Consider the following 26,122-nt stretch of genomic DNA (forward strand, 5'->3'; position numbering starts at 1 on the left):
TACGAAGGAGGGCTTCTGCAAATGATAATGCACTGAGAAACGGCGTTAACGTTGTTATAGCCCAAAAGGATAGAATTCCTAATAAAATAGAAGTAAAACATCGTCATTGTTTTATTGTAAAAATCAAACGACGGTCACTGACTCACTTTCACAAATATGGAAACATCACAGTACAAAATATAGGTGATGTCTCTGTTGACAATGACATTCGACCTTGACCTTTGCCCATACTACCGGCCGCCTTTTTTTTCAGTGCTCAACAACGCTAGAGATCCAGTGGATGTTTTTATTGCGGTATGTTGTAATTAATGGTATAACTGTGTTGAAAAGGACAAAAACCTACAGCTGGAATTTGGCTTGTGCAACTTGGGCTCTTGTCATAGGTTGCACCTGGTGCAAATAGGATAGTGTCGCTTGAATTCAGCCCTGCATATTGTCTTGGAATATTAAGAGCATGCAATTGTAACCTAGTTTGTAGTGACCTGTACTTTGAAAAACAAATGTGCAAATAAAAAAAAATAGTATAATAGTTATGGTTGGCAACGGCAAGAGAGTACACAATTTGTGTTCTTTTCTCTTTATTTACCAAGAACATGACTATAAAGCACTAACCTCATTATATAAGCCAGTTACAAGGTATGACGTTGTTTGAAAAGTAGTTAACGAAGCATACATTGAATTATCCGACTCTCTGATCAATCAGACATATTTTCCCGATCCCAATGAGCGTCGGATTGTACAGGGTCCACTGGGAATGTTCTTGACATAGATTTCTTGTGAACGGGAAAGGTTTATTCCATTTTTGACACCATTTTTCACAGACTATTTAGCATTGGGATGGTGGTTGTATCATTTTTGTATGAAGACACGGCAAGAAAGTGCGTGCATCTTCAGTATAATATCTCTAACCCGAATAGTGTGTAGTTTAACAGCAACATTTAGTTGAATTATAAGTTGAACTCAGGTATTTTGTGACGTGTTTTCTTCACCGGCCTTAGGTGGTGGTACAAAAACTTCGCCTTCTTGTTCTGACTTCTTCAACAAGAGGATCACTTCAGTTCCATCGTGAGGTTCACCGGTGGAATTGTGGACATCCTGCTTTGTCTCATCCTGAACAAACAACAATACAAGTGAGAAGCAAGTATATAAACAGTCAAATCCCGATGACTCGAATCCCGGCGTCTCGAATGTTATGCATAACTCGAAGTACCTGTCGTCATAATGATATAATGATAGTGATAATGACCAATTATACCGTGCCTTTTTCACACACTTGCTTGACATATTATTGCCCCGGGTAACCCAAGCTGACGTATCCCACCGAGTACCCATTTAATGGTGGGTTAACGTCTGAGAAACTGTCTCAAACTGAGTCAAGGTCACCCATCCAACACCTCTACGCGGTCAGTGTTGCTTAGCTTCAACTCATTCGTGGCCAGAGCTCTGCTTACATGACCACACGCTACCACTAAAAGCACGTGACTTCATAACAACAAACTACATACTGTCAACAAAACCATTTAGTGCACGTAAGCAGCAACACTATTGTTTTCTATGCAGGCTGGCTATTAATCACAGCGATCACCTTTCATTGAAAAGGTCGATTTGAGTGCAGCGGAAGTTTGTTTGTGGCGAATTTATTTGGTGACTTTTTGAAGTATTGATAGATACAGTGTCAGTTTGATGCACATCTGGAATGCGCAATGTTTGTGGACATATAAGAGCACGGAAGCCTTCACTTTTGAACTCTTTATAAACTATGTGTGCTTTCTCGCTCTAAAGTTAGCTGTTCAAATTCGTTTAAATGCACGTATGCGTTTCTTTTGGGGGCATCCTACTTTGTCAGACAAAAAACAAAAACAAACGAACAGAAATAGAGTGTAAGCGCAGAGTCTTATATTTTACGCTTTTCACGCTTCTCTTTTTCGTGCTGTGGCGTCATATTTATTATGTAACAATATTTATGTAATGACGTCATCTGTGGGTTTACGTACTGGTAAAAGATAATATTTTAGCAATGTCAATTTGTACAGCTGATAGTTGATAGTTGACCTATCCTCTCTCTATAATTTATATAATGAAAGTCAAATGCATGTTTCCTTGCTCGGAATCAATTGCAAAATTACATGTAGTGACGTCAACACACGTTTGATTTCATTGGCTGGACAGATATCCCTCTGATAACTTTATTATTGATTTCACTGGTGCATGTCATCGTTTGAGAAGTGTCCTGGCACATTTCTCGATTTTGTACAGACAGCCGTAGGATAGCTGGAGTGTTATTTGGTGCGGTGGTAAACAACAACCAACCAACTTAAAGTTTGTTTACTGTGGAGCGGTGCCTCATTTACCCAGTCCCTCCCAAATACAAATATGCGAATAAACAAATAGCGAAGAAAATCAATGTTTGAACAATGAGCATCAAGATAAATTAAGATTCTTCTTTGATTTTAATCAGCAGCCTTTTAAAGAAACTCGTTCCCATCAGCTCAAACCAAACAACTCAATTATCTTCGCAAACATCCCTTTGGAGATCTATTTGGTGCGTCATTAGCTAGGAAGGCCTTATACATTAAGTTTTAGTCTACATGTAACATGACTGTACGCAGAAAAGACAATATTTTTAATTAGAGAATGAGATTAAACAAGCAGAGAATCAGATGTCAAAAATGTCCACTGCAAACTTGGCACAGAATGCAGGCTAAACGTTCACACGTTCCTATCAGCATATTTAAAAACTGGGGTTAGGTGAAGTCTGACTCGTGTCGGTTTACTCGGGGAAGTCCTCGGACCATGCATCCATTTAACATAAAAACGTCATGACAAAGCACACTAACGTCAAAAATATAATAACGTCAGACAAGGTATAAGAATGCCAGGCAAAGTGTGACAAAGTCAAATAAAACACGCTAACGTCAAAGAATGACAAGGTCACACAAAGTGAAACACGGTCAGACAAAGTAAAACATGGTCAGAAAAAGCACGCCAACGCCAAATTATTATGACGTCAAACAAAGTATAACAAAGACAGATAAAACATGCTAATGTCAATGTATGGCAAAGTCAAACAAAGCATAACGAAGTCAGTAAAAATAAAAAGTAAAACAAAGTCAGACAAAGTCAGACAAGGTGTAAAAGAGTCAAACAGCGTATTCTTTGATTGGCATTCTAGAAATTGGGTAGAGGAAGAATGAGGACTATTTTACGTTTCGACATAGATTCTTTTATTCCTTTTTATCAGTGATGATACAAGCAGTGCATACATAAAGCAATGAGATCACGCAACGCATGCATCACCTTCTTGTTTGTTTTAACACCATACACACTGTCATTGATACTCATATATCTTCTACAAACTAAGATAGTCAGTGGTAAGTTTTTGATAGTGCCCATTTTCTTTCAAATTCTTTAAACTCAGATATATTCCAATGTGCAATTCCTTGTGGCATATAGTTAAAAGTAAGATCAAGTCAAATATTTCCTCAGAATGAAAAGTTGATGAACCCCCAAAATTGATCAAATCACGTTGAAGATATAAAGCACCTGTGTGCACACAGTTTAACTCCAACCAATGTGAAAACTTGCGCCAGAAGTTCTTGGTAATTCTACAGTTCCAGAAAAGATGAACTATTGATTCAGATTCTGCCTCACAGAAACTACATAAATTGCTTTCAACAATGCGCATTTTCTTCAACTGGGTATTCACAAGTAGAATTCATTGGAGCAGTCTGAATTGCATCCATCTTAGGTTTGGATCTAGTGTGGTTTTAAACGGTTTAATAAAAATATTAAACCAGATGGTGTTTATCAAAATATCTTCTTCCCATTACTTTGAGTTTTACATTATTGGCTGTAAGAACGAAATAATAGTTCTTTGATCCTTTTCTACACGAAAATGTCTCTTAGTGCATAAACTTTAAGTGTCATTTAATATAATTTCAGATATTTCTAAATCAAGCATTTTACGATATTTGTGAATTGCCTTCAGGATTTCATGATATTCAAGAAAATTTATCCTCAAATACACACAACAATATTGTTCAAAAGTCATCAAATGACCAATATTTTAAAAACGTCATGAAATACTAACTATGTCTTGTTCATAGTGCTTTTCACTTTTAACTGATCTTGAGTCAACAGTGATATTGCTGTTATACAAGAATGGTTCTCTAACAAAGTTTTCATAAGTACATGGCTTAGTATTAAAACCATATTTTCAGAGCAACATAAACAAAAATATTATTTATTCCCTCCTTCCACAACAGCTTTGTTCTGTCAGGCTTGTTATCCCAAAGGAAGCTGAATAAAATACTGTTTAGCTTCTGAAGAAAATCTGCAGGTGGAAGAGTAAGATAGAGGACGTTAAATCTGGAAGTGAGCAGCGACTGTGTTATAGGAATGGAGTTATGGTTCTTTCCATTCATCTTTTGATAATTTCTTCAATTTCATAGATTTTACTTTCATAGTTGAGTTTTATCATCTTGTCACCATTTACTGAAAAATGTATTCCAAGAATCCTCAAATCATCAAGGGTCCACCGCAAGTTTAAGTCTGAACTTCACTTCATTATCTCTGAGGCTTCCTATCCAAACAACTTCTGATTTGTCATGACTGATTTTAAGTCCTGAAATTTGTGCATATATACTTAAAGTATCTATTGCTGCATCAAAAGATATTTTAGAGCCATCGAGGATGAATACAGTGACATCTTCGTACTGCGCAATCAGATGTTCAGTATCATCCACATATATTCCTTTAATATCTTTTTTACTAACAAGACTAGACAATACTTCCGCACATAGTAAAAATATATAGGGGGACAGAGGATCACCTTGTCTGAAGCCCCGATGATTTGATATCCTTGGTGACATCTTGCCGTGAGCACATAAACTTAATTTTATGTCTCTGTACAATATGGGCACCCATTTACAGATATTCATTCTAAATTAAAAAAGAAAAGTTTTAAAAATAAGAGACCAGGATATTGAATCGAAAGCCTTTTCAAAGTCTACATACCTGGTACTAGTATTTGTTTGGCTTCTGTATGTAGAAGTAAATCATAAATAAGACGAATATTGTCTTCAATGTATCTATAAGGCATAAACCCTGTTTGTTCTTCACTAATCATTTTAGGGATGACTCTTTTCAATCTATTTGCAATAACTGAAGACACAGGTTTATATGAGGAATTCAACAAAGTGATTGGGCCCCAGTTTGTAATACATTGCTTTGGTATATCCCTCTTTGGTATGCAGGTAATAATTCCTTGTATTTGAGTTGTGGATAAGTGACCCGTTTCAAAGCTAAAATTGAGTGATCGTAATAAGAAACCGCCAATGTCAATCCAGAAAAATATATAAAAACTCGTAAGAGAAACCATCACAGCCAGGGCTTTTATTATTTTTGTTTTTCTAAGGTACAGATAAAAGTTCATCTTAAGTTATAGGTTATTCAATTGTGTCAGGACTCTCAACTTTAGATATGTCTTGTTCACTAAGTAAACTGTTCAAATCTATACCTTTTACAAGATGTTCTTCGGATGGATATAGTCCATGATAGAACTGTGTGGCTTGTTTCATACTTTCCTTGTCATTAGTAATTAGTTTGCCATTTGGTGTGTCTAATTCTTTCATGTTTTTACTAATGTGGTTTCTAGTCTCTAAGTTACAAAAATATTTACTGATACACTCTCCTTCATCTATCCATTTGACTTTAGATCTTACTACCATACCATCTAATGAATGTTATTCAGATTGTAGACTGGCGTAACGTATTCTTTCTTACCTGAATTTATATGTTTCTTAATTTTCTCAACACATGTCTTGTCCTGCAGCGAAGAGTTATTTAATTTCCAGTAAGTAGTTCTCTTTATGTGACCTTTCATGGTAAAATTGAAGCTAACTAGTATATGATCTGTTCGGTAACCTTCGGTGTCTGTTCACTTGCGATGCGTTTCTACAAAGAGTTTCTGATATACGAAAGAAGTCTAGCCTAACTTGCTTCAAAGGTTTTGTGCGTCGCCAGGTGTGCTGTCTTAATCCTGGGTTACCATCCAGCCACATATCTAATAGATTCTAATGTCGGTGTGAACAGTCAGTTGCTTGACAACAACTTCAGACTCGATGTCGGACCGTTGCCTACACTGTTAAAACAGCCAATATTGCTTTAAGTTGCTAAACATTGCTGGTCAAAGGAACAATAGACAACTGTGAGCACTGTCCCTTTGTGACACGTTACCTTCATATTTGCAACTCAACTGATGACAATAATTATCATGTAGTCTTTAAATTAGAGAACTCTCTACCGGATCCATCTAAAGGAAAATAACAAATTCTCCACTGATGACAATTCTTTTGTCTACGCTTAATTAATAAAGCTCATTAATCAAAACATCTAGTTCATTTGATGACAGAACACAGTAAAACTAGATTTTGTGTTATGGTCACATCACGTAATCCAATATTATAGATACTTATAACGCATATACGTTTACCAACTACGGTTTAAACGAACTAAAATTATTTGAAGTTCGTAATAACCACATGTACCCCTATCGTTATCTCCAGTTTCAAAACCGTTTCTGTATCGTGAAAACAAGACTGATTCGACTTGAAAATTTCACCGTTGAATACAAATGACACCTGCGTAAAATGCGCACATATCATTAACAAACAATGACTAAAAAACTCACCTTCTTCACTTCCCTGCTCCGCCCGCAAATAAAACGGGGTATACAGCAACACAGTTTTTCTGTAAAAGACACCATGTATCGGGGATCTACGTTGTTGTTGCGGTTAAAACCTGAAAGATATACAATTACACGTAACATTAGTGGTAATGCTCTCTTTCATTGATTTATTGTAAGGGTCGGCGGTGCAGCTTAGTGTTTAAAAGCGTTCGTTCGCTATGCCGAAGACATGGGTTCCAATCCTCTTATGGGTTCAGTGTGTGAAGCCCATTTCTGGTGTCCCATGATATGGCTGGAGTATTTCTAAAAGTGGCGTAATACCACACTCATTCGTTCATTATTGCACAAATATCTAGGACCACGACTTTCATTCATAAGATATCAACATCATTCAAAAATTTCTAAGTATGTTCATATAAATTGCAAGCTTAAAAGTATTTAATGAAATATGATTGCTCCCATTATAAAATCCGAGCAATGTCTGTTTTTTGTAAAACTGGTTTGTTATTTCTAAGCATCAGTTTTGACGATCTGACTTTTTCTCGCTGGATCGTTAGCTGTTTGTCGTCCACTTTTGGATGTAATCATTTCACCTATTTGTATATCATCCCAGCTATATACGAGGGTAACATTTTATCCTCTAATAACAGTCCATTAGACGCCGTTATCAAGTTGCAAGCACAGATTCGAATCTCCGGAACTGACGGCATGATAAAACCAATGCTTGATTGTGAATTAATCCACATCTTGTTCTTCTCATTCATTTTCTAGTTCTTTGCAATTTATCACGTTACAACCGTATAAACTGGATTTGGCAAACATTTATACATCATCAAGGCTGAAAGACCATAACATTATACCTGAAATATACCGGACACGTACCCATGTGGGAAATCAAACCACGGGCTTTAGCTTTACGAGCGAACACTTTAGTTACTACCACACATTCCCGAACAAGCTAAGCATGGCATGCACCAACAGCAACATCGGTTGATATTGGGATCAGAAGATTTTTTTTGTATTTTGTACTCCAGTGTAAGATGATCCCATTCATATTGTACCCCGCTGAAACATTGCACAAGGCGGCGTAAAACTAAACTCACTCACTCATTCACAGATATTTTACCTGTCATCCAGCTGACGAGAAAGCTAACGACGAAGGTGACACCGGAACCAACTGCGCTGAACCAGGTGTAGGAGAGTTGGTAGACGTGTTCAATCCAGACTCTGTAACGCAGGAATAAACACACTTTAAGTCACGTCAAATGTTGCTTTGTTTGTTATTCAAATCGTCATATATGACGGCGGTTTGTAAACAATGGGGGAAGGACCCGACAATCCAGTGGTTGACTTCATAAGCACCGATGACATCAATCAGGTCAACGAGTTCAAAATAACAAACTCAATGCAGATTTTCTATCCTATTGAGGGGCTGGTGGATTGTCTAGTCGTTAATGCCGAAGACCCGTGTTCGATTCCCCACATGGGTAAAATGTACGAAGCCCATTTCTGGTGTTCCTCTCTGTGATACTGCTGGACTATTATTAAAAGCGGAGTAGAACCATTCTCAGTCTTCCACTTCATCACGGAGGATTATAACTAGACTTACAAGGTAGTGACTTGTACAGCCACTATAACACGTGGCTGTTCAGACGAACAATACACAATCATATACAGTATGGTTCAAAATTATTGAGAATAGCTAAAGCATTTCATATTATTAAACGAGAACAAATCAGATAAAATTGAATGTATTGTGAAAGTGAACTGACCTTTTCATGTTGTGTAGGTAACAATTTAATATTTTATCAAGTCTCCTTGAGCTTCACGGCACAGTCTAAGACGGGTAGGCATACTTCCTATCAGAGAGGTTAGTGTCTCGTGAGTTATGCTGTCCCAGTATCGGACCACTTCTCTCTTCATGTCTTTAATTTTTGTCAACCCCTTTTGATTCACACATTCCTTCATCATCCCCCAAATGTTCCCAATGGGATTTAAGTCAGGACTATACGCAGGAAATGGTAATGCAGTCACATTTTTCTCCTGAAACCACTGCTTGGCATGTTTTGCGGTGTGTTTAGGATCATTATCTTGCTGCAAAATCCAGTCATTTCCATAAAACACATGTGCACTTGGAAGGAGAAAATTATCTAATATGTTAGTGTAGCGTTGACTTGTCAGATTTCCCTCAAACACACACAGCGGGGTCGTTCCTAATAAGGATATCCCTCCCCATACATGAAACTTTGGGCTGTATTTAGGTCGTCGATACAACGGTGCTGACGCAGACTTTGTCCATATTTTCACATTATTGGGATATACCCATATTGAGCTTTCATCAGTAAAAATCACATTTTCCCAGTCAAAGTTTTCATGTGCCAAACACCACTCAACACGCCTGTCTTTATGTTCTTGTTTCATGAGAGGAGAAGGAATTCCAGTCTTTTTCTCCCATCCAAGATCAATCAAATTTCTTCTAACTGTAGATTTTGATACAACTGTTGATCCCCTTTCTATCATTTCATACCTGATGTTGGAGATGCTTGCCCTTTGCTTTTTAGACGCTAAAATTCCCAGCCGGAGGCGATCTGAGAAGTCCAATTTTCTGGGTCTCCCTGCTCCTTTCTGGTGCCCAAAATCCTTTCCCTCTTTAAAATTCTTCCTAATCCTATACACAGTAGAAAGAGGAGTTCCTGTTCTCTCTGCCAATGTATTTACATCATCAATTCCTTGCTTACACAACTCAAAAATCAACCTTCTTTTATCCTCAGCAGACATTGTTGACAGTGCTGAGGAAAATAACGTCTGCTACAAATTCAGGGGAGGTAACTCTAATTGTACTATACTCAGTAGGCCAAGATGAGTTACCTCCCTTTTACCATTACTTAGTGTTAAGTATCAGTGAATCAGTTGAGGTGTTAGGATAGCCCAAAGTAAGAAGAAAAATTCTCAATAATTATGAACCAGACTATACTAGTAATACACTGTCACTTTGTGACACCTTGTCCTTCAAATTACAATACAGTTGATCATGATGATTATTGTGCTATTGTTTTGTTCCTGTTGTTACAAGCGAGTTTGTCACCTTTTACTATATGCCTGTTTTGCGAAATAACCTTTTTTTCACCTGTATTTTCATAAGTTTGATAATATTAAAACCACCAGAATACATACACATTTTATTACTCGCGATAGGTGCTGAATGTAAAAACCACTTTGGGGGCCCGAATATGACGAAAAATATTGTAGCTGAACTAACGTAAACACTTTAACTGTTTGTGCTCAATGTTTTATGTTTTATGACTTCTATGGTGTTTCTGACTTAAAATGCTTCCCACATGAAATACCTGTTTGTAACGGCATGATGTCCAGTAGACTCATGTAATGTCACAAACCACATAACGCACGTGCAATACTTGTAAAACTTTGGGATCAAATCGTGTCGTTGATTGGTATAAAAGATCGATCACTGTGTTTGGTTTGGAAGAGGTTGGGGAAAGAAAAATGGCACCACTGAGCCACGCCACTCGACATATTGCTATATGTTTCCTGGAAGCAGGACAGTCTCAGCTCCAACAAAGCACCATTTCTCGTCTCTGGGAGATAAATCACCTGCAGAACTCGGTAGAAGATGGACCTAGAAGTGGACGACCATTGCAGCGCAAAATCGGTACATCCGGGTACACCATCTGCGTCATCGAACAGCTACAGCGGCCAATACTGTGAGGCAAATACCTGGATCGAGAACTGGAACAGGCTACGGTGGCACCATACTGCGCCAGCATCGTGTTCAATGATACATCAATATTCAGGCCTCGACCCAAGTAACTTTGTGTCGAATCTGGTTCAGCGATGAATGGAGATTTCTGCTGGAACCACGCAATGGGAGCATTAGGGTGTACGGGCGCCGTCATGGATACCTATGCCTGTGTCTACCAGGTAGACTGATTCGTAGTTGGTTCCGTGATGATGTGGGAGGGAATAACCTACACTAAACTTGAGTAAGTGTTGTTCCAAGGCAACTTGACAGCACAACCCTGCTGTGTTAACATAATTCGTCCACACCTGCGTCCAATTCTCAACCATCAGAGGGTGCTATTCCAGAATAAGAACATCGACATGCTTTCATGGCCCCTTAGATCCCCAGACGTAAACCCCAAACCCCATCGAACATCTTTGGATGCCCTGAAGAGATGGATGTGATAACGTAACTCACAGCCCCAGACACTTCATCAACTCCCACATGCACAGCTCACACGTGGCCGAGACGATGTCGCGCAGTTCTGAACGCCAACTGGAGGTCATGCAAGGTACCCACTTCAACAAACGTATATATGACCCACTAACTGACTTTCCTCGGGCGCATGCCAAACAGTGATACTGTGACATTTTAAATGTAAAATGTGTTTGAACGCCATTTCCTATTAAATTCCATACGATGCATCCCAACAAAGGCTGAGTAAAGTGTAGTTAACATGTTTATATGTGTTTCATCTTTGGAGACACGACACAAGACATTATACAAAAATATCAGATTGTCGATGATGTATAAATGAAGGTGCATCAAGCGAATACCTGCATCTCAGATTGGCCCATATTATCTGGTACAGGCAAAGATATATAAAACACTGCAAACATACCCTGCGTCTGTTGCTAGAATTCCACGAGAAGCTAGAAGCTAGAAGCTAGAAGCTAGAAGTCAAGGTCTCAAAGGATAGTCAAGTCTCTTTAATCCGACACTTTCCGTTGCACATCAAATTGTCGGTTAACGAGGATGTCGGACTAAATAAAAGAGACTAAGTTACATTTATTCAATTTGTAACCAACAAGAGCGTCGGATGAAGCCGATTGTTAAAACGTAAGATAAATGTATTTTACCCACAAGTGTAAGCATTGATACTTACGGGTCGCGGACAGGTTTCCCGACTGTGTACTTAGATCTTGCTGACATCAAAAGTGACGAATTATATACGGATGACGTCATGTTTTCAGGAAAGCACATGTCGGATTGTGCAGGAGGTAGCCATGGAGTCCGTGTCTTCACACCAGAAAATGTGGAACCCATGCTGATCCACAGAAGGACAAGAGTGCCGATAATGGTTCCCGTAAAACCCCCCTGCAATCAATCAAACATTCAGTCAGTCAGTCAAGCAAGCAAGCAAGCAAGCATGCATGTTGAGTGAGTAAGTTTGGTTTTGCGCCGATTTAAGCAAAATTCCAGCAACATCAAAGCGGAGGCCACCAGAAATGGACTTCACACAGAGTACCCAAGTGGGGAATCGAACCCGAGTCTTCGCCGTGACGAGCGAACGCCTTACCCACTAGACTATCCTAACGCCCTTATAGAAACAAATAATATTTGAGGAATCGCAAGTACCGTTTCCACTGTATGTTCATCCGGATAATGAGTGCCTGCAGCAGCATACCAGCAAAGGGCTTCGATCCCCGAACCCATGTGGAAATCGATCTCGGCCTGACGAACCTCAACCACAATGCTTTCCCACTGCCATTGATGGTCGTTAGATTCCAATGGACCACACAGTACAAGGTTGTAGAGAATTAAATGTCACTGAGAAATTGTGTTTGAGCTCATTCACGGTGGGTGAGTGAGTGAGTGACTTTAGTCTTAAGGAGCACCCCGCAATATTCCAACTATATGGCGGCGGTCTGTAAATAATCAGATCTGGACCAGACAATCTTGGGATCAACGGCATGAGCACCAATCTATGCAATTTGGATACGATGGCATATGTCAACCAAGTCAGCGAGCCCGACCAGTTGATCCCGTTAGACGCCTCTAACGACAAGGACGGGTTACTAAAGATAAATTCTAACCCGGATCTTCACGGGTCTTCATCGTGAAAGGAAAGTGCTAAAACGTATCTACATGTACACGCTACATTTAAAGCGGTTTAAATCATACTCACTGCTCGTTTTATGATCCGTCGAAGGTTTCGTAAATCTGTCCGCATCTTCAATATATTTTATCTATGTGGGGAATCCAAACCGGCCATTCGTTTGACACTTTAACCACTAAGCTACTTCATCGTCCATCTCTTTGACAAGGGACACAACATGTCTGACCTACCTTGGCGTTGGCCCATGGACAGAAGAACGCTGTGAGGAACAGGCCAGTCAGCGGGCCAGTGAACGTGGCCAGAACGCTGCCGCTTATCTGACAGCACAAACATATTTATGAGTTAAACAGAGTGAGTGACTATAGTTTTAGCAAAATGCCAGCAATATCACCAGAAATGGGATTCACACTTTGTACCCATGTGGGAAATCACTAGGCTACCCCGCCGATCCTGGTGTCAACAAAAGTGCTGTAAAGTAAGCGTGCTTTTCAGTTTTTTTCTCTATCATGACAATCATTTTAGATAATTTCTCGAACCAGGTTATGTTGGTACGTGCGACTTTAAACAACAAGCAAGCATGTCTAAGCATTTCAGGGCATTTAGAAAACTTCAACATTTCAAGATGATTAGAAAACGGTGCTCAGGAACTCGAATTCATCTGACATATTGCATGGATGACCTATCAAGTGCAAAACTTACTCATTTCATCATCGTCAACTTACCGCATACTGCCAGCATGTTTTCTCTTATTTTATCTTTATGAAGTCCACCATATACTAGCCTAAACACACATGACTGCAGTACTCGGAAATAATGGACCCGGTAAAAGAAGCTGTGCACTGGAAAATTTGATTTGATAAAAGATAAAACCGTTTCGAAAGTGTTGCAGGGGTAAACCACTGGACCACTGGAAACACAAGGTTCAAAACGCATCTGTGATACCATCAACTACATAACCGTCGAATAAACGTTTCTTGCTTGTTTCATTTTTCGCTGGCATTGTATACTTTCTTTTGACTGTCAGAATATTATGTATATTAGGTACCTCGATAAGCGTTCCTCCAATTATGGTTGTTAAGATTGCCACGCCCACAGCAAGAAGGCCATACACTATCACTGAAAGAAACACAAATCATAGATTGGTATTCAGCATTTGGTTATTGGACTGAGTGAATTTAGTTTTACGCCACTTTTAGCAACATTCCAGATATATCACGTCGTGGACACCAGAAATGGGCTTCACACATTGTGCCCATGTGGGGAATTGAACCCGGGTCTTCGGTGTGACGAGCGCACGCTTTAACCACTCTGCTACGCCATCGATGCATCCCTTACTGAACAGGATGCGAATCATAATATCACCGAGGTACTTATCAACACGTAACTTTCGGATTGCCCTGTAGTTAATATGCTTTTGATACACTTCTCTCTGTCCTGTAGCCAAGGCGAACCCAGGACTCAAATCCACGGTAATTTGATTCTCGGATGTTTCTGCTGAGCTGAATGTGGCGCCTTAGATCGGCACCCAAATAAGCGTGAACGACCAGAAAATCCGGTGGTCAGACTTGCTGACTTGGTTGACATATGTCATCGTACCCCATTGGCATAGATCGATGCTCATGATGTTGGTCACTGGATTGTCTGGTCCAGACTTGATCATGTACAGACAGCCGCTCGCTCACTCACTCACTCGCTTACTCGTTCTTCTCCACCAAAGTAGATGAAGAATACCCACAGTTACAAATGAGAACCCTTGTCACAGCAGACAGATTGTTGCAACACAGTCTTTATAATGGTAGCTACGCCGCTGGCCCAGACTTGATTGTTTACAGGCCATCTTGAATACTGCTGAGCGTGGCATAAAAGTAAAGTCACTCACTCACTCCATCAATCAGTCAGCGCTGCTTGACAGCTAGAGGTAGTGACTCAGACACTCACCTGATACCTTTGCTATAACGGTGGCCTTGAACTCTGATATGTTTGGCATGTGAGGCTTGAGGACGTCCTCCCAGGTCAAGGCCGACAGGCTGGACAACCCGGACGACACAGTGCTTGAAATAACAAGAGCGTACACCTTCGATTTCAACGATGAAGACAAATATTTACAAATGTCTGAACAGCTTACATTGTCAATGACAACCGGAGAGAGGGCCCTTCATTTTAAATTGCATATACCTATCCGTCTCATTTTTGTCTTGTCATTCTTTACTTTGCCTTGCTATGAAAGTACTTGAACACAAGAACTGCCATCCTCAGACCTTACGTCTTTGCGAAGATTAAAGATTTTAGAAAATGTTGTTTTGGCCCCTGACTCAAAATACTTCATTGTACAACACATCATTATGGTTTTTTATCTGTAAAGTATTTCGAGTCGGGGGTCATCTCAAATTTGTATACTTTAAAAAAAATAAAGCCTCGTAAAAACGTCGTGTTAGACACTAAAAGAAGTTGTCATCCATATACTCGTCTTATTATATTCACCAACTTCTATATGACTCTCAAGAAGCTCATGCCTGTGTGTTGTCAAACACTGACTACTGTACCCCACTCCTGCAAGTCTTGCCCTCGTATCTGAGCAAGAAGTAATACGTTGTACATAACTCAACCGCCCGAGTCGCAACAACAACAGCGAGACATGATCACATCACACCAATTCTCCGACATCTACACTGGTTGCCAGTGCCGCAGAGGAGCAGTTACAAAGCTGCCCTGCTTATCTTTAAGTGTCTCCACAGTGAATCCCCTCAGTATGTCTTCCGCATGATAGCCAGATATCAACCTGTCAGATCTCCACGATCCTCTCACCAGCTTCTCCTTCAACTACCTGCTAGTCGCATCACCAGCCGTTGTTTCCAAACTGCCTGGCCAAACTTGTGGAATGAACTCCACAACACCTGAGATCTAACTACGACCAGGCTGGCTATTCTCGAAACGTCGGTAGCCCTACGTACTTCTTAAGTCCATTCTTAACACACTGGCTACGATCAAAGTTAAGAATTCTTTGGGTACGAAGGTTTCGAGAATGAAGACCCTGGACTCTTTCAAATCACAGCTAAAGACATCACTTCTGTGACGAATACAACTAACTGTTTATTCTGGATATAGCGCTATATGAATTGTTCCATAGATGACGTACGCCTAGACACCAGTGTGCGAAAGAACCACTGGCCCACAAGCACGTGGCTAGTAAAAATCCACTCGGGTCAGTAAATCTCCCCAGTCACTGGTTCGCCTGGCTTGTGAAAAAAATATTTGGTCATTTTGTAAATACATTGTTTTTCACTCTCTCCGACTTGTTAAGTTATAATACACTTTTAAATCATGCTAGATTGTGGCCTGATAAAAATGTTCATGTTACTAGCAGTTCCGTGACGAAACCTGTGTCATGCAGACAGTTTCTTACTATCATCTATTTTTGTAATCATTTGCTTAGTGTCTACATTCAAATCTGGGACTGGTGAATTATTTTGTGGGCTAGTAACTTTAAGGCAAAGCTGGCCAGATTGGCTAGGAAAATGTGAAAACTATATCGAGCACTAGGTGACACGCCTGTACTCCGGCCTGCGGCGTTACAGAACATGCCATCCACTAGACACGGAGATACTTCACCTGAGCGAGGCACTGAAGAGAGCTGCCAGAAAGAGTCCCGGCATTCCTGGGATGTCCTTGAAGATGTCCATGACGAGCAGTGGAATAACCTGCAAAGACGCTGAACATACAATGTATACTAAGTTTTAACCGTTTTATATTTAATACACATTCGTCGGTTCTTCTTCGATTGATATTTTTCGCTCAGTGGTTTCGGTTTGATTTAATCACACTCAACATTCTGAGCGAGTAAGTGTAGGAGTTTGGTAGAACGATCTTTGAGCGAGACTCGTTTCCGTGTTAGCAACCAGTGCGTGTTATGGTGAGAATCGTTTCTGTGTGCTAGCTACCAGTGCGTATTATGGTGCGTCTCGTTTCTGTGGTTTAGAGAACAATGCGTTTAATGATGAAAACGTTTTTTGTGCATTAGCAGCTAGTGCGTGTGAATTCGACATAACTTTTCATGATACGTATTTGGAAATTGTGCCATTGAATGACAGTTGCGTATTTGCAAATGGAACGTATAAAAAACGCGATTTTATTTAGCTATACAGCTACGTCGATAGAAGAGAATTCCAGCCACATGAGCGTGCAGTGCCTAAGGAGGTATAATTATACGTACGTCTTAGATATCAAGGGATTATACGATCATGTCTATCAGATCTGGAGAGATGCAGCATACCTGATTGGGGTTTGTGATTTGGCCTGAGAGCAGAGGGTCACATTTGATAGTGTTGTAGTAGGCGTACGCAACGATGCCCTCCACGATTGCCAGCGTGCTCGTCAACCAGAAGCCTGGAGCCATGACAAAAACGACTCTGAAACAAAGCCATTTTCGTAGGTTGAATGTGAGCACTAACAAACGGACACATGAACTACTCGACCACGTCGTACAAGGAGACGGGTATTTTATGCCAACATCTCATGACTGGCTTTTGGTGTAAGGAATAATGTTAAAAATACTCATCTACAAACAAAATGCACAGTCCAAATTAAGAATACTACTGTGACAACTTAAAAGAGCTGCACGTGTTTCAGTTTTGGCTCTTCATTTCATTCCCGAGTACCATTACTCTTCGCTGTCTATTGTAGGGTATGTCAACTTTGTAAACACATTCCTAATGAAATAATTCAACATTTGTTCCTTAAGTTACATCTTTCATGCATTACATGATCAAGAATATGTACCTATGGACGCTTGAAAGAACAAGCGTTCCTTTATTCCTATCCACGGTTTAACCTATAGGGGTGAAAAAAAGCTGTATACTTTCACTTTGAAATTTTATTTGAAATTTCATTTGAATTGCTTTAGCTTACTTTGAGTCACTCATAAACTTTTGGGAGAAACCTGGAAAAGAATATATGAACTCTTGTTCTTTAAGGCGTTTCATTATTTGTTTCCACGAGTATAATTTCTGCACTGTGGCAGGAGCATGTAATATTGTCCTTTTTTCAGAGACATCCATTTTAAGAAAGTGGCAAGTGTTTACAGTCAATGATGAAAATTAAATTTGTTTGGTGATTAACGCCGCTCTCAGCAATATACCAGCTATATGGCTGAAAATAATTCAGTCTGAAATAGTCAATCCAGTGATCAACAGCATGAACATCAATCTACGCAACTGGGATACGATGACATGTGTCAAGCAAGTCAGCAAGCCTGACCACCCGATACCGTCGTTAGTCTTACTACAAGCATGGGTTACTGAAGATCAGTTGTAACCCGGATCTTCACGGGTAGCTAGTCCCCATGAATCATCATCAACCATTAGATATAATTGGTACCAATACCACAAACACAAAAATATTACTTGAATAGTTGTTTTTTAAAAGAAATCTTGTTACTTGAATATGTTGAGTCTCCCTCCCTCGTAGGCCGTTGTCCACACCTTCCTCACGCCACCAACATCGATAGTTCCCTGTTGACGACATCAATACATCACGGCATCACGACGTCACGTACGTAATACATCACCCTCAGTCACACTCGGAAACACAAACACACAAATATAATATTATTTAAAAAATCCAAGTCACAAACGTACAGAGGAATAGTATTTGGTAGATCGAATCCGGTGACTGGCGTCACGAGCAAACGCTTCAAGCACTATAGTCCATTTGGCTCAAAGGCGGACCGATGAATTGCTCTTTAGCTCGAAAACTAATTAGCATAACATACTCAATAAAACGCTGATCATAATCAGAACATCATACCAGCTCTCTGAGATTTTGCAGAAGATTTGTCCTGAAAATGAAAAGATTCTTTAACAAATATTTAAAAAATATTGACAGTTCACTATTTGTTACGAGGGAGGGGTGCAGAGAAAAGGACAGCCAGGTGTGCGAGGAGGCATGGAGACAGCACAGCACAGGGTAATGAATGTATATCTTTCTCGACACTTGTGCACGTGCCTCTCGAACACCTGGCCGTGCCTTTCTCTGCACTCCTCACAGTGAACTGTGTCACTATTTTAATGATAGTTTGTTAAACAACTTTTTTTATTATTAGAACAAAAAATCTGCAAAAGCCTCACAGAGTTGGTGTGGTTTTGATCATGATCAACGTTTCATTGAGTATGTTATGCTTATTAGTTTTCGAATTACATTGCAATTCATCTGTCTGCTTTTGAGCCAACGGACTATAGGGTACCCCACCGCCCTGGCGTAAGTGAGTGGGTATCGTTTTCCGCTGTTTTCTGCAATGTTTCAGCAATATCACGGTAGAGGAAAATCGTTGAACGACCTATGATTAAAGCGTATCTAATACATACACTTATCGACAAACAAATTTCCATCTGTCGAGCAAAGGGCTGGATGTGGCATTTGTACCACCGCTACATGTCAGTTGATAAGTTCATAAAATCCCTCTTCGTCGTATTTTGAGCTTACACCTAAGTTGTAAATATACCCCCTTTTCAAAATTTCAACATTGCCTTTGTAACAGTCTTCCCTCGTTCTCAAAATGAACTAAAACTACACATGTATATCATTTCTAGGGACTATTGTCATATCTACCAAAATAATACCAGATTGTAATGTCACAGTACATTGTAGTTAAAGGTACTGTGTCACACCGCACGCCTCTAAAAAAGGATAATGCATTTCTCTCAGTGATACTATCTGCCCTTAGAGAAGCTACCATATGATTTACTTTTCAAAATACGCATTTTAATGTTCTTTGCACAATTATTTTAGGGAAGGATTGTTGGGGGCGTCATTAAACGTTGCGCTCTCTACATTATATCAGGCGAACCACATAGAGTTACGTCCCTTGGGGCACTTTACGAATATATCTGTTCGGAAGCTGTTCGCCTCGAAGTTTCAATTATCGTTTTCAGACAAATCGTATAGGATAATAAGTGGGAAGCGACATCAGAAGGAAGCTAAAGGGAGTGCACATGCCCCAGTATATGAAAAAGAGGACGAAATGTCAGAAATGTATGACATTGCGCCTTTAAATTAAACTGGTCAGATTAAACATAGCCCTGTTGCTCAACACCGCCTCAGAAGCGACGGTCGGTATTTGCTTCGACGTTTAAAAGCAACTTATATCAACCAACGCGTTACAGACTAATATCATGTTAGCAAATTCTAAAACGACACCACTCATTATAACTGAGATGAGGTTCAGGATCATACAGGTAAAATGTGAAAAATAACGAGAGGTTTAATTTCTTCTTGACACGCATAGCCAGAAACTGATAGCATGACATTTAACATAGCACGCAATTCAATTTCACTAAGTAGGTTTTGAATATCTTTGAAGATTTCATAAACAGACGGAAAAAAGAGTATTGCAACACTTAAGTTTTATGGCAGGAGCTGCATTTAATCACTGTTTATATGTCACAGGAAAATATTTTGTAGCGTAGCCAAAGTGCTGACAGGATTTTTCATGAACACAAAAGCTAACAATAAAGAACCAGAATGGTATAATTTGATTAAGCATGGGTCGTGTAATAAAACTGTAATTGCGATAACATAATGCGTCAAAAACGTATGGTCACACACCGGTTCACACATGAAATCGATAAAAAACCGGTTTTTCTATATGCATTCGGAAAACTTCGTAACTTTCCGAAATCATCGTTTGTCACACCGGAAATCAAATTAAGTATGGTTTGAAGTTCAAGTGTTTCGCAAATGTTTGGGATCTGGATGTTCTAAATATTTACTTACTAATGACCAATGATCTCTGATATGTCCTGACCAGGTCAAGTTGCTGTCTAAAATTAACGTTTGTTACTTGCAGCACGTGCATCAAGATTTGCTGTGTTTCACAGGTAATAGAGAATTGTTTTCATGTAATTTTTTAATGTTGTTACGTGGTAATTCAAGATATTAAGAGAAAAAAGTATTAGGTGCTGCGATGCTTTTTTTCACGTGTGTATTTCACCAGGACATTTATCACCATGCCGCCATGTCGTGTTGAAGCATTCAGAGAATTTCATTATTCTAGGACCAGGTACACAAGTGTACTTCTCTCTGTTTTTTATTATTTTTTATTTGTTTGTTTGTGTGTGTGTGTGTGTGTGTGTGTGTGTGTGTGTGTGTGTGAGAGAGAGAGAGAGAGAGAGAGAGAGACAGAGAGAGAGAGAGAGAGAGAGCTCATTCAGCAATATCCAAGCTATAGAACGACCTCCCATAAATAATCGAGAATGGGCCCAACCTGACTCAATGATCCCGTTAGTTGCTTCCCACGACAACAAAATGGGCTGCTGAAAAACAGTTCGTACCCAGAACTTCATGGATAATAAATACTGTCCTTTCTGAATGACTATCAGTTAGTACTGTCCTACCCGCGTGATAATATATATCATTATAAGCAGCGTTACTGTTTTATCTGCATAATTACTAATCACTTCTGTTTTACAGGTACAGTTACTAATATACTGCGCAGCATAAAAAACGCACGTTTCGAAAAAGAAATCTCAAAAACGGAATCGTTCATGCTTTCTATGTAAAACCTTGACAGAAAGTAGGTGATGCATTTCATTGGCTGCTCAGTAAATGCTGATCTTGCAAAACTACGTATAAGTGCTGTTCCACGAGCATGGTGCTGTTGACTCACCTGACAGGTATTTTCTATTGTCTTACCTTGATGAGCACAGCAAACATCCCAGAGAACATGATTATACACTGGAATACGTCAGTCCAGATAACAGCCTTCAGGCCACCCTGAAGGATAAACAATCAATGCGTAGACGTCTTGCACAAATAGAAATAGTTTTCAAGTCTACTCTACAGTGTCTGTTATTACTGTTACCAAGCAATATCACGACTGGGGATACCTGAAATCAGTGTTTGCAATGCTTTAATTTGTTACTTGGCCACCTTTAAAACTTTAAAATCTACAGACCCTGAATGAAATCTGCCGGCCCATTTTGTAAAACTCAAACAAACAAATGAAACTCCAATTTCACACTGTTTCTACAAAATCAGTTAGCGAAACCGATTGGAGGAATTTAGTCGTATGGGTTACTGAAGATCAGTTCTAACACTGATCTTAACGGGTGGATTTGAAGGATGCTAAACTGATGGCGTCAACCTGCAATAGGCTCAATACTGTACCATAGCCGTATACATTATTGCGGCAGCTGCAACCAGTATTATGGACCAAGTCAGAGGGAACCCAGTCACTGAAATCAAAACGTGGCACATAATTGTCTGAACCTTTTTACTGGATGATATTCAGTTACAATTTTATATTCTACTGGTCTTAGTTCTTTTCCGCTTCCAGTTTCACACGTAACCGACATATCATAGAAGTAAGTACTCACCGTTATTTGTTATTGTCTGGGTTTATGTTTACAGAGCTTAAAACACAAATCACATTAAAATGGCATCTTTAATTTCAATAGCATACACTCGCAGGCGATGGTGTCATGAATCCCATTTCAATATTGATTCCTTAGGCCTTTGATCCAATCAGGTGTCAGCTTTCCAAAACGATCTAGCTTCATCTCTTTCTCCTTTGAGTCTTACATTTGACCATAAAAGGCGACTATGCTTGTCGTAAGAGGCGACTATGCTTGTCGTAAAAGGCGACTATGCTTGTCGTAAGAGGCGACTATGCTTGGCGTAAGAGGCGACTATGCTTGCCGTAAAAGGCGACTATGCTTGTCGTAAGAGACGACTAAAGTAATCGGGTGGTCATGCTCGCTGACTTGATTGGCAAATGTCATCGGTTCCCAATTGCGCAGATCGATGCTCATGCTGTTGATCACTGGATTGCCGCCATATAATGGAATATTGCCACGTAAAACTCACTCACTCACTTAAGTAACAACATTGTCGCAGCATATATTACGATATATTACGATACTGTGTAAAATACATTGCCACAACGTACGCTATGAAGGTATAAAAACGTATAACACATTGCCACAACATACACTATAGCTGGAATATTGCTGAGTGCTACGTAAAACTAAACTCACTCACTCATTCACTCTTACATTTGACCCTAACACGAGGAAACATCTGAAAACACTAATATTAATTTGATAGAACTACCTTTTTGCACGATAATACATTGATGCCCTTAATCAAATGGGTTAATACCTAAATACCATGAACAATATTAACGTGGCCTATATTTACATTCTCAGTTGCCCATGTATGTCTATTTTCGAATAATAGATATCAGGTAGTGTTCCTTTAGAGAATTTAGAAGCATTGGTACTAATTCACCTATTTCGAAGTCATTGGGGGGATCTCTCATACCATGATTTGGATGACATTACATAAACAACTGTTTAAAACTGCTCATCGTGAATTTAACACCGTAGTCACATCGGGTTCGAGCGCCATCGTTCTAGCCGTCTACCAGGAGACTGGCGTCAGGCATTGCGAGTTGGCTGAGTGAATACAGTTTTACGCCATTTCAATTTTCAGATCTGCCATCAGGGAAAAGCAGAACTGGCTTTCATATCCTGCACCCACGATGGGCTTTGAACAGACATGATGAGAAAACACGTTAATCACTGGATTATTTCGAGTACCAGTAGCCAACGTGTAATAACGTGCAATGCCTGCGGCGTTGAGTGAGAGCGAGAGTTTAGTATTAGGCACCTTTTGACAATATTTCAGCAATATCAGGGGGACAAAAGCATTGGGCTTCAGATATTGTGTACATGTGGAGAATCGAACCCGGGTCTTCAGCGTGACGAGCGAACGCTTTAACCACAAGGCTACCCGTGAGTGTTGAGCAACAAGCTAGACATCCAATGGTTATTAACTCCATTTACGCTGCTGCTGCTATGTTGTGGGATGAAATTCCGAATGCCATACTCGAACTTGATTGTGTGAAATCGAACCTTGTAAACAACTGATACCGCTAAACTATCTCGAACCTCCTTCAGGTACTGCAACGATAACAGTGATATATTGCACGCTAAAACTACACTACCAGACAAAATAAAATATACACCAAACGCTGATGATGGCACAAGAAAAACTCGAACTGGTATTTTGTTTAAGGTATTTGATACGATTGTCACTAATATGTGTTTTCCAATACTTGGAATGTTTTGGTCACCGTTTTCATCCTGGTAACGTTTTGACAGTGTTTGTAATCAATTCTCCTATGTAAACCTTCCTTTCCCCTGTTTTTCGTTATACTGCTGTGATGTAAAATTGGTAAGACGTGCAAGACGAAAAGAACCCGAAGTGAATGTAATGATGTCTATAGTTAATTTACCATATCAATTAAAAAAATAAACAGCAAACAAACAACCCCCCCCCCCCCACACACACATACACACACCCAAAAAAATACAAAACAAGAAACAAAAAAACCCCCAAAAAACAAAAACAAACAAAGACAATAAAAAACCAAGCAAACAAAAAAGCACAACTTGCCCCAACAGGTGCGCCTCATAACGTACTCACCCGCTTCGATTGCAATGGCTGGCCCAAACAAGACGACGCCCATGTAGAATATCTTGAACAAAGAGCAGGCCATCTTGAATATTTGACAGACTTTAGGTTCATTGTGGACATATTGGGTAATTGGTTCCAAGGTTGCACTGCATACCAAGCCCATGGGTGTATAGTTGCTCTATCCTTTAAAGAGGTAGGTCTAGATTAGTGGACATTACTACGCCAGTCTGTTAGAGGGGCAATGTGCTAATTTTTAAAAGTTGCTTTAGAAATTATCATTTAAACCATTTCATTATTTTGTTAAGATTTGTGCGAATTAGACATTGGACTGGTGTGCGTGTGCGTGTGCGTGTGCGTGTGCGTGTGCGTGTGCGTGTGCGTGTGCGTGTGTAAATTATTAGTCAATGCAACTCATAACGAGTAGTACTTGTTTGACTGTCTTTATGATAGATAGCAATCGCTATTAACTGAAGAAAATTATTAATCCATGATTGGTCACAGCAGAGACCATATAATATATATCTATTATATGGTCTCTGGTTACAGCTGGTTATAGTTTACAAATGTCGTCTTGTCAGTAGAGTCAACTTTACATTGTTTTGTGGACTATGACATATGATTTCTGTTAGTGAGCTAATGTCGTAACTTACATAGTGCAATATTCCAAGCGTCGTCCCAATAAGTCGAATGGGGCGGGATTTGAAGCGCCCATCAAGATACTGAAACAAGACAAGCAGCTGTCAGTATTGGCAGATTAGTGGAACATATCGAAATATTATTGGAAGGTTAACCGTCGTAACACAAGTTATTACGGATTATCTGTCCTCAGATATGGAACGTTATTAATCCCCTTGGCGATGATCTTTTTCATGGATGTGTATTTTGTAGCTCAATTTACAACCTAAATTCGCAAGGGGCAGATAATTAGTAACACTGAAATGCTGGCCGGTTACTCTTCATATCACTCATTGACATTTTAAGAGAGAAATCACATTATGATTAAATGCAATGGCTATTCTACGGACCAAATTCATTGAATGAAAACTATTGGTTAGATGGCGTCATGTGATCAGTTTGTGACGTAATCCACATATCTAATTAATGCTGTATCACAATTTCCGCAAAAAAACGATGTGCTTCAAATGACCAATCGACACAGAGACTCGCTAAAATGTAGATATCAGGGTCATTACATAAGCTTGTTGTATATTTTCAGTGGTAATATAATAATGTACGTATTCTGCCCTAAATCCATTTCGAGTGCTTCAAAGGGACCGTCTTACAAGGAGTTGTGTCCGGTGAGCGTCAGCGGCGTAGATTCACTTCCAAGCAACGAGTAGAAGAGTAAATGCTATCTTACAGACACAGAAATCTGCTTCTTCAAACCATAGAATCGTATTTTTGGTATAGAACTCACATATATTTTGTGTGCCCTCATGATCACAACGCATAACAACACAACATCACAACTTCGTTTATGACGTCATCAGGACTATTACTATGACGTCATCAGGACTATTACTTTGTTTAACCCAAGACGTTCTCTCTGAAAGTCTGTGATAGTGTATTGTGTTTGTTGGTTAACGCCACGTCCAGCCATTGTCCAGCTACAGGACAGTGATCTATCAAAACTCGAATCTGGACCAAACAATCCAGTGATCATGAGCAACGAGCATCGAACATCGATCAACGCAAATGACATGTGTCAACAGACCCCGTAAGACTGACTACCCGATCCCGTTAAGGATCCTTAGACAGAGAAGTACAGGTACGTGCTCGCCCCACTGACAAACTAATCACGTAGAAGAAAACTGTTGTTCCCATTTGTTAAATTAAAGCGACTCGTGAAGATCCGGTTTAGAATTGATCTATAGTAACCCGTGTTGGTCATAAGAGAAGACTAACGGGATCGGGTGGTCAGGCCCGCTGATCTGATTGACACATGTTATCGTGTTCCATTTGTGCAGATCGATGTTCATGCTATTGATCATAGGGGTGTCTGGGCCAGACCCAATTATTTACAGAACGTCTCTAAAAGCTGGATTATTGCTGAATGCGGCGTAAAATGTAACTCGATCTCTCTCTTAAATTAACGCAGATCCAG

The 26,122-nt window shown here is 39.7% G+C and overlaps 1 protein-coding gene across 1 annotated transcript in view; it reads right to left on the bottom strand.

Moving 5' to 3' along the window:
* Positions 1 to 960: 960 nt before the first annotated feature.
* Positions 961 to 26,122, bottom strand: part of LOC137280963 (uncharacterized) — a 50,892-nt gene continuing 25,730 nt past the window's right edge. The window contains exons 20-34 of the mRNA XM_067812138.1: positions 24,669 to 24,737; positions 24,028 to 24,079; positions 21,706 to 21,773; positions 21,232 to 21,312; positions 17,980 to 18,053; positions 16,817 to 16,952; positions 16,156 to 16,244; positions 14,485 to 14,597; positions 13,592 to 13,662; positions 12,777 to 12,863; positions 11,593 to 11,804; positions 10,905 to 10,982; positions 7,815 to 7,915; positions 6,692 to 6,801; positions 961 to 1,110 (exon numbers count right to left, since the gene is read on the bottom strand). Of these exons, the coding sequence (XP_067668239.1) occupies positions 961 to 1,110; positions 6,692 to 6,801; positions 7,815 to 7,915; positions 10,905 to 10,982; positions 11,593 to 11,804; positions 12,777 to 12,863; positions 13,592 to 13,662; positions 14,485 to 14,597; positions 16,156 to 16,244; positions 16,817 to 16,952; positions 17,980 to 18,053; positions 21,232 to 21,312; positions 21,706 to 21,773; positions 24,028 to 24,079; positions 24,669 to 24,737 (1,491 nt within the window). The remainder of the gene's footprint in view (positions 1,111 to 6,691; positions 6,802 to 7,814; positions 7,916 to 10,904; positions 10,983 to 11,592; positions 11,805 to 12,776; positions 12,864 to 13,591; positions 13,663 to 14,484; positions 14,598 to 16,155; positions 16,245 to 16,816; positions 16,953 to 17,979; positions 18,054 to 21,231; positions 21,313 to 21,705; positions 21,774 to 24,027; positions 24,080 to 24,668; positions 24,738 to 26,122) is intronic.

This window comes from Haliotis asinina, chromosome 4, assembly GCF_037392515.1.
Source record: "Haliotis asinina isolate JCU_RB_2024 chromosome 4, JCU_Hal_asi_v2, whole genome shotgun sequence".
Taxonomy (NCBI): domain Eukaryota; kingdom Metazoa; phylum Mollusca; class Gastropoda; order Lepetellida; family Haliotidae; genus Haliotis; species Haliotis asinina.